Source organism: Propithecus coquereli, unplaced genomic scaffold, assembly GCF_000956105.1.
Source record: "Propithecus coquereli isolate 6110/MARCELLA unplaced genomic scaffold, Pcoq_1.0 Scaffold273, whole genome shotgun sequence".
Classification (NCBI taxonomy): Eukaryota; Metazoa; Chordata; class Mammalia; order Primates; family Indriidae; genus Propithecus; species Propithecus coquereli.
In genome coordinates this window covers 2,159,266-2,178,031 of record NW_012148319.1, presented here as the reverse complement: position 1 = coordinate 2,178,031, position 18,766 = coordinate 2,159,266, and the positions used below count along the sequence as shown (strand labels likewise).

Genomic DNA, 18,766 nt, shown 5'->3' with positions numbered 1-18,766 from the left:
GGAAGCTGTTACTACAAGGAATGTAGCCCAAGGAAATAAGCTTTAATACATGCAAGTGTTTCTCATCTTTGTAATATTTTTATGATGTTTTTAAATGAAATAAACCTAAATGTTGAGAAATAGAATATTATGTAAACTGTTCAATCTTAGGAGAATATTATATAGCTGTGAAAATTGTTTATGTAGGGCAAAGTGTTTAATAGTTGGTGATTCTGGGTTAAGGATTTATGTGAGTTCTTAGTACCATTCTTGCAACTTTTCTGCAAGTTTGAAATTACATTTTAAGTAAATGTCACCTGGCAAAAACAAAATGTTCTTGAAAGTTGATTGTGAAATTTTAATAACCTTGAATAATTCCTTAAAGTGAAATCCAATATAAAATGTATGGGTGATTTGGCTTTTTTTTTTTTTTAAATGAGCCAACAAGGGCTGAAAGGAAACATGCTGAAGTATAAACAGTGATTCTCTCTAGGTGATGGGGATACTTTTTTTCTTTTTGCTGGTCTATATTTTTACATTTAAGTGACTTGTTAATATCACATTAACTTTACGATATCTATCCCCTTAAGTATGTTCATTCTTTTTTAAATTGGAACTTCACTGATAACTATTTAAGCCATTTCATATAAAAATTTTAACAATAAAGTTAAAAGGTTCAAATTAGAATTTATGCAGGTTGAGTATCCCTTATCTGAAATTCTTGGGGACCAGAAGTGTTTTGGATTTCAGGGTTTGGGGTTTTTTTTTTTTTTCCTATTTTAGAATGTTTGCATTATACTTAACCAGTTAAGCATCCCAGATAGGAAATGCTTCATTGAGCATGTCCTTTGAGCATCATGTCATCACTCAAAAGTTTAAGATTTTGGAGCATTTCAGATTTCAGATTTTGGGATTTGGGATACTCAACCTATATACATAATTCGTCTCTTTTATCTTTCTATTTCCTTATGGCTTCTTTTATTTTTATTTAAAATAAATTCTTTTTAGAGACTAATCTCCCTCTTTTGCCCAGGCTGGACTCAAACTCTTGGACTCAAGTAATCCTCTCACCTCAGTCTCCTGAGTAGCTGAGGCTAAAGGCACACACCGTCGTGCCTGGCTCTTGTGGCCTCTTTTAAATGGCTTATGCAAACCAAATAAATTTAAAAGATAGATATTAGTAAAGTTCTGAAATATACTGATAAATCTAACAGCATTTTTAATTGCAACATAAAATGCTTCTTGGCCTTGCGCGGTGGCTCACGCCTGTAATCCTAGCACTCTGGGAGGCTGAGGCGGGCGGATTGTTTGAGCTCAGGAGTTCGAGACCAGCCTGAGCAAGAGCGAGACCCCGTCTCTACTAAAAATAGAAGAAAGAAATTATCTGGACAACTAAAAATATATAGAAAAAATTAGCCGGGCATGGTGGCGCATGCCTGTAGTCCCAGCTACTCGGGAGGCTGAGGCAGGAGGATCGCTTGAGCCCAGGAGTTTGAGGTTGCTGTGAGCTAGGATGACGCCACGGCACTCTAGCCTGGGCAACACAGTGAGACTCTGTCTCAAAAAAAAAAAAGAAAAAAAAGTGCTTCTTGCTTGGTTGTGTTTTCCCATATCTGTGTAGTTTGTCAATCTGTAAAGAAAAGTGGCCAATGAGAAGACTTGAATTTATAGTTAAATGTTTCTTATATAAATTAAAATTTTACTTTTGTCTTGTAGATCATAATATCAATCTAGTGTCAATGGAAGTAACAGTAAATGCTGTAGCTGGAGCTCTTAAAGCTTTCTTTGCAGATCTGCCAGATCCCTTAATTCCATATTCTCTTCATCCAGATCTATTGGAAGCAGCAAGTAAGTATAAATCTCTTTTTTATGAGAGGGATAATAATGGCAGTTTTTGAATATTAATTGCCAAGTATTAAAATGTGTCATTCACTAAGAGTAAGTGTCATTCACTAGAAAATTCAGCTTCCTGGAACTCTTTCTTAAAGCTGTTTTCCTCTAAATTAAAATAAAGTCAGAATCTTTAGAGATGGCCTTCAAGAATATTCAGTTTTAACTAGCCCCCAGGTGACTTAAATACTCCTAAAACTTTGAAGATCATTATACTAGATGTTTGAGGTTTGTGTTTTTAATTCAAACTCAAAAGTATTTTAAGAAAATTAAACCCTTCAAATGAAATATGTATAACATACTTCAGTAAAATATTAACTTACGGCGGGGGGCGTGCGCACACATGTCCATTTAAAGTTTTTTAAGTCAAAGAAATTTACTTTGGCCTTGTTTTATACCTGTTTTGTGTTGCTATAACAGAAGACCACAGGCTGGGTCATTTTAAATAAATTATAAAGTAATTTGTTTCTTATAGTTCTGGAGGCTGGAAAGCCCAGGGTCGAGGGCCCGGCATCTGGCAAGGACCTTCTTGCTAAGTCATCCCATGCCAGAAAGTGGAAGGGCAAGAGAACGTGCAGGAGGCAGGAAGTGGGCTAAACTCATCCTTTTATCAGGAACCCACTCCTGCAATAACAGCATTAATCCATCATCTCTTAAAGGTCCCACCTCTCAACATTGTTGCCTTGGGGATTAAGTTTTCAGCACCTGAACTTTGGGGGACACTTTCAGTCCGCAGCAGACCTCATATTGTAAGTCATTTTTGGAAAAAGTAAGGCAAGAACATGGGTGCTTAATGTTTATTCCTACTTCAGAATCATTCATCCACATGTTTCCAGGAAACAGATACTCATTTACGTGGAAAATGAGACCTAAGGTCTATTTGACCATCAGTTAACCTAGTTCTTCATTCACATTGTTTTTCAATGGCAAAAATTAATGTATATTTTAAATATTTCTCTCTAATATTTCCTTTTGGTCATAAGTCTTCAGGTTTTTTTAAGTGAGACTATTTCATTATAGTTTTGATTATGTTGAAGTTTTCAGTTTTTTAAATTAAAAGATTTCAATATATTGTCACAAGGTATTATTGCCTTATACATACTCCCATATGTAAACTGGGAAAATGGTTGAGTTGAGAGCTTAGATTTTCTGATTTCTTGACCTTAGTAGCCTCAGAACATCCCTACTTAGGAAATTTTTGAGGACTGATTTAGAAGTAATATGTAACAAATGAGAATTTGTTGGTACTTGGTTATACTACCATAATGATACGGTATGCACATTGGGCTTATCCCATTTATCACAGGACCCACACTTCAGTTATCCTGTTTCATAATTGCATAGATTTGGGGAGTAACTATGTTAAATACTTACACTGCCTATAAAGGAGAATTTTTGATAAGCAAAGTACATTACAAGTAATTATAGTGGGGATAAACCTATGGGCCAAGGGCCATATTCAGCCTGTCACCAGTTTTTGAGCTGAGAATACTGTTTATATCAGAAGGAAAAGAAAATTTCATGACACATTAAAATTATATGAAATTCAGATTTCAAAAATTTCATTGGAATATAGCCATACTCATTTGTTACATACTATTAGTCCTTTTGTGCTACAACGCAGGATTGAGTAGTTGTACCCACAAAGCCTGAAATATTTACTCTCCATAGCATGAATATTAAGAGCCTAACAGATTTATAAGTAGTTAATTCTAAATGAATATCTAATTATATAAATTGCATAAGTAAATTGCTGATATACCATTTCCCATTTTACCAGTGTTGAGTCACTTTGATCTTTGATAATTAGATTTACTTGTAAAAAGTCTGTAGTAATAAATGATGTTATAGAAATACATTATGTTAGTTGAAGTGATTTCTTAATTTAGATAATTTAGCAGGTTCTTTAGAACATTTTTAAAAATTTGTTTACCTATCCTAATAAGCTTCAAATACATTCTCAAATATCTTGTAGTAAACATAGCAGGAAACATTATCAGATAATTTTAAATGTATGACTTTCACACTGATTCTTCACCATTTTAATTTTACAGAAATCTCAGATAAAACAGAACGTCTTCATGCCTTGAAAGAAATTGTTAAGAAATTTCATCCTGTAAACTATGATGTATTCAGATACGTGATAACACATCTAAACAGGTATTTTTATTTTGTTGGGTTTTTTTGCAAAGAAAATACACATTTTAAACATGTAAACTTTATAAATTGGATAATTATAAGATAGAAAAAAGGACTCAAACATATGGTTCAATTTTGGTTCTCTGACTTATATTTTCTAATTAATAAGTGACACATTTTATGACTAGACTCCAAGTCTTAAAGAGGTTTAAGTTGTTTTTCTACCACTTTGGTGGTGGTGTGTATCTTGTTTATTTTGTTTGGATATCCACACAGTGAAATTTTATCAGAAATGTATTACTATCCACCCTGACTGTTAAGCTCAAATTCAGGCACTAATCCTTATTTAAATATCTTAAGTATGTTAAGCTTCAAGTTTATGCTTTTTTCTAAAAAGATACTCTTCCCAACACCATTTATTAAGTGAAAAGCAGTATTAATGATAAAAAGCTCCAAGTGTGGAATCAAACAGGCTTTGGTTTGAAATATTGCTAGTTCTGTAACCTTGGGGCAAATTACTCATCCTTGCTAAATCTTGATATTCTCAAGTATAAAAATGAGAATAATACACCTCACAAAGTTCTGAGGACTAAATGGGATTATTAGTATTTGTATTAATTTTTTCAAAAGTCTATTCTTCATAATCTTTTCCACTGGCATTTTAATGAACTATAGTTTGGTTTCTTAACTAATAAGATCAAGGCCCAAACCAAGTGCATTTCAGTCTATATGTCTTAAGAGAGATATCAACCAATGTTTAAAGTGTTGTTGTTGCTATGAATGCAGTATAAAATTATATTAACACTTCTTACAACCCTTCCCTCAAGTCTAAAGTAGCAGCATACACAATATTGTAGTATGTCAGTGCAGCTTCCTTTTTTGAAATGTATAATACCATACAAGTGGTTGGTAATGTGATAACAGATGTACGCAAGGTACTATAGGAAACTTTATCCAATATGGAGTGTAGGGATAGTTTGTGAACATATTATTGTCTGGCTGAAAGAAGAATTGGACTTCATTAAAGATAGTAGGGAAAACGGGGAAGAGGACAGAACATGTTCAAAGAATCAGTGCTGGCCCACCATCAAAATTATTTCAAATACTTACTGCATTCCAGAACTATTTGGCTCTGATGTTATAACAAATAACACAGACAAAAGCATATTTGATGCATTGAGGAACAGCAAAGAGACCTATGTGATTGGAACAGAGTAAAGGATGGGCATAATAAGAGATAAAGTCAAAAAGGGTTGCTTGTTGATAAATAGCTAATGAAAAGAAAAAAAGGAGAGGAAAGATCAGAAAGCAAAGAGGGACAGTGCCATATCTCATAGGACAGTGTTATTAAGAGTGATCTATTGACTAACCTTAGTCTTCAAAATGTCTTACTGACAAGATAAGGTGGTTGCTTCAGAATATAAATCACATATTGCTAAGCACACTGTTGAGTTCAAGTAACATTCTTTTTTGTGAAGGATGGAGGGGGTGCTTCCTTAATGGAAGAAACATTGCATGCTTTACACTCAGTTACTCTGAGTGGTATAGGAATCCACTGGAGAGTAGAGCAGAGGAATAATATAATCAGACTTAAATTTTAAAAGGAATACTCGACTGTAATTGGATAAGGCCCTCTCTGTATGCCAGGTGTATTCTAAGTGCTAGGGACACAGCAGTAAACCAAATAGTCACCCATTGCATGGAGCTTACATTCTAGTATAGGAGAAGAACAGATGTATAATGGATAATTCATGAATTGCAACAGTTGCAAAAATTAATCTGTGGAGTTATTTTTTGGTTATGTTTTCTTTTACTCTCCATATCCAGAGAGTGTCAAATCAGTTTTTTTCTCATAATTATTTTTCCAATTTTCTTTCCTCTGCCACTGCTTTAGTTCATACTTTATCATTTCTCATTCAGGGACCTCTAATTTCGTTGTAATTGAGTTGAGCTCTATCTCTGCCAGCTCTTCTCTTGATCCTCCCTTGATCCTGATGCCAAAATGATCATTCTAAAAGATCTCTCTGTAAAGATCACTGCTGATTAAATAGCATCCTATTTCCTTAGGATCAAATCCAAACTGTTTAACACTAAGTGGTCTGGCTCTAACTTCTGTTCAGCTGCATTTCCTTTCCTTTTTCCCTGCACACCAAGTAAGCTCTACTATATTAAACTAATAGCAGTTAACCAAAAGTTACTCCCTAGCAATCTAATCAGTGTTTTAACAGGCCCTTCAGGAGGTTCAGATACACACTAAAGAACCACTGTTTTAATTGAATTCCCCTTGCATTCCACCATTCTTCCCACGCCCATCACCTTTGACTTAAATATTACCTCTTCCAGGAAGTGTTTCTTGGCCATCCTCATCTCTAACTGATTTAGTACCTTTCCTTTGTGTTTTTTGACTCTTCAGTTAGTCCTGATGCCCACGCTCTTATGTCCTTTAACTTTGAGGTATTTCCAGAGATTAGCACTTGTCTACTACATAGAAACACCAAACTGGCTCTAGTAGCTACTTAACATTTTTTAACAAAAGGTTTATTTTATTCTGAATATTCTAATTTACTCTCTTTTAACAAATAGTCATGACTTTTACCACAGAACACATGTTTTTAGGTCATATATTTTACCTCAGATGAGCAACTTCTGTGTTTGGGGATTTTCCTTTGGTTTGGAGTTAAAATTTTTTTTATCTGTAAATTTATGTTCCCGTTTACCCTGCGTACTTCTGGATTATTTCTTTGTGTGTGAAATGAGGGGGTTGGATAAACTCCCAATTTAATAATTCTGAGATGTCATTGAAGATTTGCTTCTTATTTGTTATTGAAGATGATGGTAGAAGTTATTTCTCACATATTTAAAGGACTGGATACAAATCTGTTAATAATGTATGACCATTTGTAAATTATTGTTAAAAATAATTTTAAGATAGAATGTGTTATGAACTGAGTGTTGTCTTTTAAATGAAGTTAATGTGCAAAATATTTAAAGATCAAAAAGATTGTTTTATGGTATACTAGAAACTAATTTTTTGAAGGTTAAAAATTCTTCTAGTTGGGTTATAATAAAGTAATTTTTCCAAAGCTTGGTAGAAAGAGATGGCATACCATAGTTTATCTTTTCATCTTTCACAGTAGTCAAAGAAGTTAGATATGGAATTATCATTTCCTGTTTCTGTCACCAGAAACTCACTAAAATTTGTCACATGAGGAAAATTTTTTTTCATACGAATTACATATGCTTCCATATGTAAATTTTTAAACCCCAGGTGCAACTTCCATTCTCAGAAGAAATAGATTTTTACTGCTGTCTCATGTTTTACAATGTACAGTTGGCCCTCTGTATCCACGGATTCCACATCCACTGATTGAATCAACCATGGATCAAAGATATTTAGGAAAATTAAAGCAAATTAATAAAAATTTTTAAAATACAGTTGTTATACTGTATTTTTCATAGCCTTTGTATTAGGTATTATAAGTAATCCAGAGATGATTTAAAATATGCAGGAGGATTGCATTGGTCATATGCAAATACTACACCATTTTATATTAGGCCTTTGAGCATGCTTGGATTTTGGTTTCCTCGGGGATCCTGGAACCAATCCCCACTGATACCGAGGAATGACTAGTTAAATGTAGAATGCACAAAAAAGATATAATGAGTTTTGATTTCTAAGTGTTTTTTCCTTTCATAATTTCAGGGTTAGTCAGCAAAATAAAATCAACCTAATGACAGCAGACAACTTATCCATCTGTTTTTGGCCAACCTTGATGAGACCTGATTTTGAAAATCGAGAGTTTCTGTCTACCACTAAGATTCATCAATCTGTTGTTGAAACATTCATTCAGCAGTGTCAGTTTTTCTTTTACAATGGAGAAATTGTAGAAACCACGAACATTGTGGCTCCTCCTCCACCTTCAAACCCAGGACAGTTGGAATCAATGGTACCACTTCAGTTACCACCACCATTGCAACCTCAGCTGATACAACCACAATTACAAACGGATCCTCTTGGTATTATTTGAGTAGAAAGTGATTGCAAACAGCCTGGAATTGGACAAAAAGCAAATCTAGACATGCATGTTTCAGGGTTCAGTAGTATACTTCATGTTTCATACAGATAATTCACATTCAAAATGACATTTTCTCTTTGAACTATATGGTATTCCTTATTCACTTACATTATAAATCTAAGACCACGTGATAAGCATGACTGGAGAGGTTTAATTTTTATAAACAAAAATAGCTATAAAAATACAAAGCTGCTGCTGCATGTAACCTTATTACAATCAGTATATCATTCCTGTGGCATTTTCTGTCACATTATATTGTGAATAAAATTTTTCTATAGAAATTAAATGATTTAAAAACTCACCTATATGAAACATTTAATGCTTTTCAGCCTGCTTTATGGCTGGTTTTGTTATTTGATGTGCTAATTTGGTCCACTTAATTTACATTCTAGCAGTCAGTGTAGATAACTAAAAGCCCAGTTAAGTATTTTATAATTTTAGGCTACTTATGCCATGCTTAGGATGTTGTTTGAAAGAAAAAAATACATTTAACATAGCTCACATTTTTGCACCTTCATCTTTATTTCTGAGTAAAACCTGTGGATGATTTGATGAGGGGCAAATGAACCTATTTCATTTACACACACACCAAGGACATGCTTGTGGCTAAAGTGAGTTGATAATGTGCAAAGGATAGTTGTCACCGACTCATTTTTTTATGGTCCACAATGAAATAAACATTTTGTATACTGTTAATTCTGTAAACAGATGCATGTTGAAAAGATCAATGATGGTCTTTTAATCTTAATCTAATATATTTTAGATATTTTAATTTTTTCCCTCTTGGGGAATACATTTAGTATAGTGTAGAAAATACTTCATGACATTTTCATATAATGTTATATAACTTTTCATACATAAACATGAAATTTGTTGTAGAAAATTCTTTAAACCAAACATTTTAATCTAGGACTTCAATTTAATCTATTCCTTGAATCTATTTTTATGTGGCCCTTAAAAACATATCCCAAAAATCCATTGCTAATATAGCAATAAAAATACTTTGGGTACTGACAGACTCTTTGGAGTGTGTATATTATAAACTTGTATTCATATTCTTTTCTGTGATGTGTTGTACTAAAGTTCGAAGTGGCTTTTGCACCATTTTCAAGCCAATATTTTCCTTTGATGTTGGTACCAGAGTTGATATATAAATGACTGCTGCTTTTTGGGGTAAACATTTTACTAGTGAAAACATAACCAGAACACTAAATTATGGATACAAATTTCAGAATAGGTGGCACAGGTAAATTTTGTTAGGCTTTATTCAAAATTCTTTCATTATCAAACCATGCCACTTTTTTTCTGCAAAAGAAAACTAAGGTTTGTTTTTCATTGCTAGCTCATATTTTGTGTAGTAAAGAAAAAATTCTTTGGTCAATGTTGTAATCTTCATTCATACTGCAATTTTAAGGTTATGTGTATTATAGTAAATAGATGATTTTGAGATTCAAGGCTCCTAAGAGTTTGATTTGCTCCATTTTTTCCTAAAATAAATATCGTCTTTCCCAACTGTTCTGTTCTAGGTATTGTACTTCCAATTTTAAACTTCCAAACCAAGATGTTGACATGAACCAGGCTGCTGTTGAAGTACATGTATATTATAAATTATCTTATTTGTGTTATACTCTTACATGTTATCTTTTCTAAGAAAACAAAGTCCCTATTATTCCTATTGCAAAGCACACAGGAAATAAGAAAGTACAGTAATTTTTAAAAGAAAAAATCCGGTAAATGTAGTATTCTTAACTTGTTCTATATTACTTATACCTATTGTCTATATAGCTTTAATTTATAGCTGTCAGTTTAACATTGGCATGTCTGGCAAAGAAAATTAAACTTTAAGAGTTTTATAAACTGTTTCTAGGTTGCTAAAGAATTTATTTTTCTACTATATATGGTATAGACAAAGCATCAAACTATGTACAGGAAAAAAGCCTGACTATTTCTATTGGAAGTAGGCTGAAAAGAGAATTTTCAGAACTGTTCGTGTCTTCATTCTGTCATAACTTTGCTATTGTAATATGTGAATCCCAGTTTATTTAAGCTATTCTCTTTTATACTGTGTTAATTTAATGTTCACCTGCATTTAGTACCATTTTTGTTATTAAAACTAGCATTTACCATTTTCACATTAACCACCTTGTACCTTCCCCAAAATTTAGCTCCACTTTTTTATGCATTCTATCATTGATTTGACACACTTCATAGTTAGCCATTTAAATATTCTACATTTGGTTCAATTGACCAGTAGGTTGCAGTTATTGAAAATTAAAGTACGGTTTAAAGCTCAGTCTGTTACACTGAATTGATTGTGTTTGTTTTTGCAAAGGATTTAAAAATGTTTTTAAATATTAGAAAAATAATTCTAAGAACAAAATAACAAACTTTTTTTCTGGTAAGTTGCTGAAAGGTTTCACTGTTTAGGGATATATATGAGAGTTCTTAAAGGATTAAAAGAATAGTAGATAGTCTCATAATTATGGCTAAATATCAAGGCATTATATTTTACAATATTAAATAAAATTCCATCTATACATGTTGCCATTGTTTCATTTCAGGTTTAGTGCTTATAGTTATTACAATATCGGACTTAACAGGATCTAGATTAGCAATATAAAGAAGCATACTGATACTCTGTTTCAAACTTTCAGTAGATTAATTCGAAGTCAGATTCTATTCAACAGATATTTATTAGGGTATACAGCTAATTTAAGAACAAAATTCCAGACACAGTATATTTCTGCTCATAATGGTATTTGTTAGTAGTGCTTTTTCACCCTGGCATTTACAATGTAAATACTGTAGGTAACAGCAGTCTAAGTTAGCCAAAAAGCAGCTTTTATTTTCCATACTGTATGTAAATAATATAGACCTGATTTTTTGTTGGTTTTTTTTTTGTTTTTTTTTTTTGAGGTACTGGAATCTTAATTTCTAATATCTTTTAGATATAAACAAAAGGGAACAATTGGAATAAGAACTTAGGCCTTAGCTTCCATGGTGATTTTTAGTTTTTTATGCAGTAATAATTGTGATGCAATTTGTCAGCTGGATATAAATATATATATATATAATTTTAAAAAGTCAAAAGTGCTTTGTTTCTTTGTTTATAATTAATGTAATTTTGTGCTTCACCCACAGGATGCTGCAGTAAATTAAATATCAGTGAAGCTTCTGATGTATAAAGAATGCTATGAATAAAACATTAAGAAGCTGTGTAATTTTAAGTTATAGTTGCCTCTATTTTTACCATATTATTGGTAAAAATCAGCTAATTTTTTTCAAGTAAAATGTGAAAAATAAATTTATATCAGTATGATGAGAATTTTCCTAGGGAGATGTATTGAGCTTTCACTGCACCATGAAAGAAGATCCAGAATTCATTCTGGGTGTATATAGATGAAAATTGGATTTTTTAAATGGTCAGGAAAAACAATGCACAGATTTCTGAGACTTGGATGTTACCTGGATCTGAATTTTGAGCTGTGGCTAGACATTATTTTGAGCCACTGGAAATATTTCGAAGCCTATTCTAGTTAGAGCTGCTAACATCAAAGAATATATTTCTGTTTTCTCTTCATGGTTTGTAAATAGTAAGCCAAATTTTATGGGTGTATGTTGTCAGATTCTGTGGATCTGGTGACATGTGTTTGACTTGAATCTTTGTGTTTATCTTGAATTTAATAAGTTTTAAGTAACTTAGTTCTTAGGCTGAACAGTTTCTGATTTGATTCAGTATATATGGGACATGTTTAATTTTTTTATTGTATTTGAACTCTAGAAGTTCTTAGCCTTTTCAGGTTATCAAATATCTGAAAATAAAATTTTCTAAGATCTAAGAAGGGAAGGGACTGCTCTCAAAAATTGTTTTCTTATGGTAGCATGTTTGTGTACTTGAAAAGACTGTACAAGCATTAATATCATCTCATGTTCCAACATCCAATCATTTGATGTGATCCAAGTACCATGGTCTTTTAAAACCAGTTAAAATCTACTAGTTAATCAACTTCAGGAATTTTCACTATTAAGTTGAACCTCATCATTCCTATGTACATGACTCCATTTTTTTCCTTCACTAGTTTTACTTCTTTGTCAGGGGGAGAAGGGTAGAGAGATCCACAGAATCTCATATTGTTCACATCTTAATTAAATTGTATGAGGTTTGTCTTTCATGGAAATTTTGCAGATAGAACGATTTTGAAAAGCTAATCAGTGATAAAGTTAACATTTTAGTTATTACTAAATATTTAAAATTATAAACCTTGGAAATTAATGTGGTGCTGGCAGTTCTGGTTTAGTCATGTTTACCTGTAGTTAGGAGTGCTAAGACTCGCAGTATATGCACTTTGTGAGTACCTGTCAAAGAATTTGTAGTTGAGAAACAACTTAATACTTGTTTATTCCCATAGTGCAGATTTTCTGTTCAATTTTATTTGCCTCAAATGGTTAAAGTTATTGTGAACAATTTTGTAATGGCCCTCCTGTCCTAATAGTTTGCCTAATATTTAATTAAGATTTTCTTAGTGTTTTAACATTTTTCAGATTTATTTTTATACTAAATTTTATTTGAATATATGGTGTGAGTTTAACAATTGACCTATTTATTCTTTGCTTCACTAATTCATCGAGATTCGTTTTAATTGTGTATCTGTATTTGCTCACCAGATCATTTTCTCGTGACCTTGAACTGTCAATGTTTTGTCCTAATCATTTAATATATTCTAGGTATTTGCTTTTAGTTATCGAAATATTTTACCAGCTTTAAATTTGGGGCTCTCCAGATTCTTGGTATTTAATTTTGTCCAAATAAATGTCTATTAGGTGTTCAAAGAAGCAGACATATTCCATTCCCTAAAATGATAAGTAAAATCAGAAGCAATACACAGTATCCTACTCTTATTATTTATGTAGGACTTGGGTTATTTTTAAATGTGTAGGTGGAAAGAATAAAAAAATACCTAGCTAAGAGAACATAGTCTTTAGATAATTCTCAGATTTACTTGGAAATTTCATTTCTAGATTTTTCATTTGTTGGCAATTAGAGTTATAGCTGCTGAATGTTTTTTGGTTTATAGTATTTGAAGTGAGAGAAACCATTACCAAAATGTACTTTTAAAATACAAACTAAAATCTGTTTTATCCAATACTTTAATTACACATGACTGTTGTGTTACCTTAAAATCTATTTAAATTTCATGTTATTTTTATGGAGTTAGCAAACTTTCTGAGAAAAGACAGTAAATTTCTTAGGCTTTGCAGGCCATACGATCTCTGTGGTACTTCTCAGCTCTGCTGTTGTAATGCACAAGTAGCCATAAACAATATAGAATAAAGGAGCATGACTGTGTTCCAGGAAAGTTGTGTTTACAAAAAACAAGCAGTGGACTGGATTTGGCCCACAGTTGGTTGATCCCTGGCAGTAATTGTTAGTAAAATTAAATCCTCCTATTTTCATCTGTGTGAAATAATTTATGCTATCTTAATTCAAAATAATATAGGTTGGAGTGAAATTTTACACATGATAATAATTATCCTCTTTCTATCACAGCTTTTTCCAAAGGATATTATCTTTTTCAGTTTATTTAGTAATAAGGAGAGCTATGTGAAATGGTTCTTTCAAAAGATCTTACTACATTATTAAAACTGCATCTGGAGGTAGGTTTAGAGACACAATTGTACACATCAGAACTGAGTTATTTTCAGCAGCCTTATTTCTGTTCTTAAGGATGACTTAAAGTAAGAGTTTTGAAGGCAGTAATTGCTCTCCACATTCTGTACATTAATCATGACCACATAGTAATTATCTCAAATTGTGCGTAGATTAATGATGTTATTAATACTTAAAAACCCTAAAATATCAAAATCATGTCCAGAATGGATGTAGAAGTATGTGACAGTTATTTAATGAATATTCTCCCAAGGTATAGGCCTTACTCACCAGTCAATATTTCGGTTCCTTTGGAGAATTCATGTAGGAGGGAAACTGTACATGTATGGATTGTGAACAGGCCTTTATTTAGAGGACAAATTTGATTGAAGGTCAGAATTTTAAATGGAGTGAAACGTGGTAGTTGTGGGAACTTCTTCCAAGTCACACCTCTGAATATCTGCAAACATTCAGAAGAGAAATCTTACAGTATGGTGGTCCCCAATTTGACATGGCATGACTTAGGATTTTTGAACTTTACAGTGATATGAAAGTCATAATGCATTCATGCTCCTCAACTTACAACAGGGTTATTTCTGAATAAACCTATTGTAAGTTGAAAATATTGTAAGTCGAATTAAAAGTCAAATGTTTTGACTTGCACTATTTTCAACTTAACAATGGTTTTATCAGGACGTGGCCCCATGGTGAGTTGAATATCTGTGTATGTGTTAAATGTGGAGGCAGGGGGTCACCCATTTCTCTGTATGGCATATAATACTCTACCCTGGAGAGACCTATAAATGTATTGAATTTGAAAAGGCCTTCACCTGTAAATCGGTCTGATTGTACATCAGAGAATTCACACTGGCAGGAAGCCATATGAATGCAGTGACCATGGAAAAGCCTTCACCCAGAAGTCACAACTCAGCGTACATCAGAATTTCATCCTGAAGAAAGGTACTATTACATACTGAGTATAAAAAGATTGTCACAAGTCAGACTTGCTTACTGAATGGAGCCAGCCTCCAAGATAGAACCCAGTGGTCCTAGCTCCTGGTATTCGCTTCCTTGCATAGTCAGTCCCCTACTTCATTGTACCAAGATTGGTCTGTGTGACCTCAAGCATTTTTTGTGAAAATAATACTCAAGTGGAATTTAAAATAAAAGAAGCCAAACTTGGTTATACAAGTTTTTGTTGTTTTTTTAACCACAGTAACAAGATGCCTAGACCTTTCTCAAATTACCTTATCTTACAGAAAGCCAGGTTTCCATATATGCAGAGTAAAAATGACTTAAAACAACAAGAAGGGATTTCCACTTAATAGTAATGTGGAATGATCTGGACCAACTCTCCAACCGAGGGCATCCTGAAAAAATGGACAAACTTGTTTCAAAAAATGAATTTGAAGGTCATTAGAAAGCTTACAAGATGGTGAAGAATTACCGCTAGAAGTTGGGGGAGAAGAAAGGCCCAACTTCCTGCAGGTATTGGTGAACAGGAACTGGAGTCCAAGACTCCCAAGGCCTCAAAGTATTTCTACAGTTTTGCAAATTTGATGTCTACCACAAAATAACAAGGCATGTGTGGAGACAATAAGAGTTAAAACTGAGAGCGACAACACGGGCATTAAAATATGCTTACTCAGTCCAAGGAGATAAAGGTCATGATGAAGAACTTAGCAGGTAACTGGGAAATACAGAAAAGTACCAAATGGGAGTTAATAGAGCCAAACATACTAACTGAAATTAAGAACTCAATGGATGGGCTTATAGCAGATTACTCAGTTAAAGGTAGAATTCATGAACTGAAAGACTGGTCAGAAGAAAACAGAATAAGAACTGAAAAAATAGAAAATATGGAAGATAAGAAAGGTCTATCATAAATTTAACTGAACACCCCAGAAAAAGTAGAGAGACAAAAACAGTATATTAATAGATAATTGCTGAAATCTTTCCACAGCTGTCAAGATAAGTAGCTGCTTCAAAAAGTCTTACAAATCAATCCCAAGTAAGAAAGAAAAAGAAATCCATACCTAAGCAAATGATAAAACTGAAAACTGGACAAAGAAAAATCTTAAAAGCAACCAGAGAAAAAATTGCCTTCAAAAGTATACCACTTACACTAAAAGCTACTTTCTCAGTCAAAACATAGAAGCCAAAAAACAACAGTGGAATATCTTTTCCTACAGTTCAAAATCTAATAAAAATAGTCTTTAAAAATAAAGGTAAAATAAAAGACATTTTCAGGAAAAGTAGAAAATACTCCTAAAATGCAATGCTGAATTATACCTCAATAAAGCTGAAGGAGGAGTGGGGGATACTGAAGTCTTTTTTTTAGAAGAAAACTATCCCCAGGTGGAATGTTAAGAATGAAAAGCAACAGAAATGGTAATTATGAGGGTAAATCTAAATTAATGTTAATATGGAAACAAAAACAATGTCCTATGGATTTAAATATATCATGAATTTAAATAATGAATCGGAAGAGACACAAGTAGAGTTCATGTTGGAAAGTCCTCACTTGTCCAAGAAGAGGGAAGTACCAATTAATGTTAGACTTTGTTATGTCAAGGATGCATGTTGTAATTTCTGTTGTAACCACTATAATAATGGTAGAATGTAACATCTAAGCCAGTAAGAAAGAAAGAAATGGAATAATAAAATATTTCAAAAGAGAAAAAAGGAAATAACAAATAGAACAAAAATATAATATGGTACATTTAAGCCTAAACGTTAATAATTGCATTGATTTTTTAAAAAATGTTTTAAATAAAATTGTAAGACTGGATTCAGAAAGCCACACAAACACACACCACAGGCTGTTTACAAGGGCCACACCAAAAATCATAAGGATACAGAAAGGTTAAGAGGGAAAGAATGATATTATAAACAATTGAATGCCAATATATTTGAAAATTTGAGTGAAACAAAAATTCCCCAAAATGTACAACCTATCAAAATTTACATGAAAAGAATAAAAAATACAAATAATCTGATATCCATTAAACTGAATTTGTAATTGTGGCTCTGAAGGTAGCATTTTGCTAAACAAGAAATAACACAAATCTTTTATAATAAGTCTTCAGTGGAACAAAAAAAAGAGAAAACACTTTACCTAATTTTATGAGGCCAGCATAATCTTGATAACCAAATTTAACAAGGATGTAGTTACAGGGTAACCGCATTCATGAATATAAATGCCAAAATTTTAAATATTTGTATTTAGCAAGGTACTAAAAGGAAAATACAGGGTTGGTTTAACTTTCAAAAAATCAATCACTGTAACTCATCACATTTACAGGATAAAAAAAATATGATTGTGTTGATAAAGCAAATGCATTTTATAAAAAGATCATTCAAATACTAATAGCTGGCATTGCCATTCTATTATTGCAGAGTCAAATGTAAGGCAAAAAGCATCAATAGAGATAGAGAACATTTTATGATGATAAAAGTATCAGTTCAGCAGGAAGAGCAATTCTAAATTTGTAAACACCTAATTATAGCATTAAAATACATAAAAACTATTAGAAGTATAAGGCAAGAGAGAAAAGTCCACAATCCAAGTAGGAGATTAACACATCTCAACTGATGGGACAAGCAAATTTTTTTTTAAAATCAGTAATAGTATCAAAGATTTAGACAAAATGAGTAAACGAGATGATATAGATTAGCTATCTCTATGAAAAAAATGATAAATATTGAACATATCCTGAACCACAGAGCAAATCTTAAACTTCAAAGGATTAAAATCTAGAGTTTACTAGAAGAAAACGGAAAACAGGACACTGGTCTAGGCAAAGATTTTATAGCTAAGACCTCAAAAGCACAGACAAAAAAATAGACAAATGGGACTGTATTAAACTAAAACACTTCAGAGCAGAAGGAACAACAGAGTGAAGAAAATCTGTTAAATGGGAGAAAATATTTACAAACTTCACCTGGCAAGGGACTAATAACCAGAATATACAAAGAACTCACCAATAAAAAAATACGAATACACATTTCTCAAAACAATGGCCAACAGGTATATGACAAAATGCAGAACATGAGTAATCATGGAAATGTAAATCAAACCTACAATGAGGTCTTACCACAGTTAGAATGGTTATTATTAAAAAGACAAAAAAATAGATATTAGCAAGGATATGAAGGAAAAGGAGCCCTTATACACTGTTGGTGAGAATGTAAATTAGTATAACCCTGTGGAAAACAGCATAGAGATTTCTCAAGAAAACTAAAAATAGTGCTACCGTGTGATCTAGCAATCCTACTACTGGACAATTGTCCAAAGGAAAAGAAATCAGTGTATCAAAGGGATACTGGCACTCACATGTTTATCATAGCACACTTCACAATAGCAAAGATATGAAATCAACCTAAGTGTCCACCAACAGAAGCATGAATAAAGAAAATATATGTGTATGTGTGTGTATGTATGTATGTGTGTGTGTGTGTATATATATATATAATGGAATACTATTTGGCCATAAAAAAGAATGAAATGTTATTTGCAGGCAACATGGATGGAACTGGAGGTCATTATTTTAAGTGAAATAAGCCAGGCACAGAAAGAAAAGTACCACATATTCTCACTCATATGTGGGAGCTAAAAAGAAAAAAAAATTTCACCTCATAGAGGTAGAAAACAGAATGATAGATACCAGAGGCCGGGAAGGGTGTGTGGGCGGGAGAGGAGGATGAAGAGAGGTTGATTAATGGATACAAACATACAGTTAGATGGAAGTTAGTTCTAGTGTTCAACAGCATAGTAGAGTGACTATAGTTAGCAATGATATATATTTCAAAGCAGCTAGAAGACAGGACTTGAAATGTTCCCAACATAGAAATGATGAATACTCAAGGTGATGGATACCCCAAATACCTTGATTATTACACATTCTATGCATGTTACAAGTACATGTACCCCATAAGTATGTAAAATATGTATCAATAAAAGAGTTCTCTGGTCACATTAGAATTAAGATAAAAATTGGCAACAAGAAGAAAATGTCCAAATGTTTGGAAATTA

General features: G+C 32.6%; 1 protein-coding gene across 1 annotated transcript in view; it reads left to right on the top strand.

Annotated features, from left to right (window-relative positions):
• The window catches only part of ARHGAP5 (Rho GTPase activating protein 5), a 73,495-nt gene extending 65,326 nt beyond the window's left edge, over positions 1–8,169 (top strand). Inside the window, exons 5-7 of the mRNA XM_012647888.1 lie at positions 1,696–1,827; positions 3,924–4,029; positions 7,712–8,169. Coding sequence (XP_012503342.1) covers positions 1,696–1,827; positions 3,924–4,029; positions 7,712–8,036 — 563 coding nt within the window. The 3' untranslated portion in view covers positions 8,037–8,169. The remainder of the gene's footprint in view (positions 1–1,695; positions 1,828–3,923; positions 4,030–7,711) is intronic.
• The last annotated feature ends 10,597 nt before the right edge of the window (positions 8,170–18,766 follow it).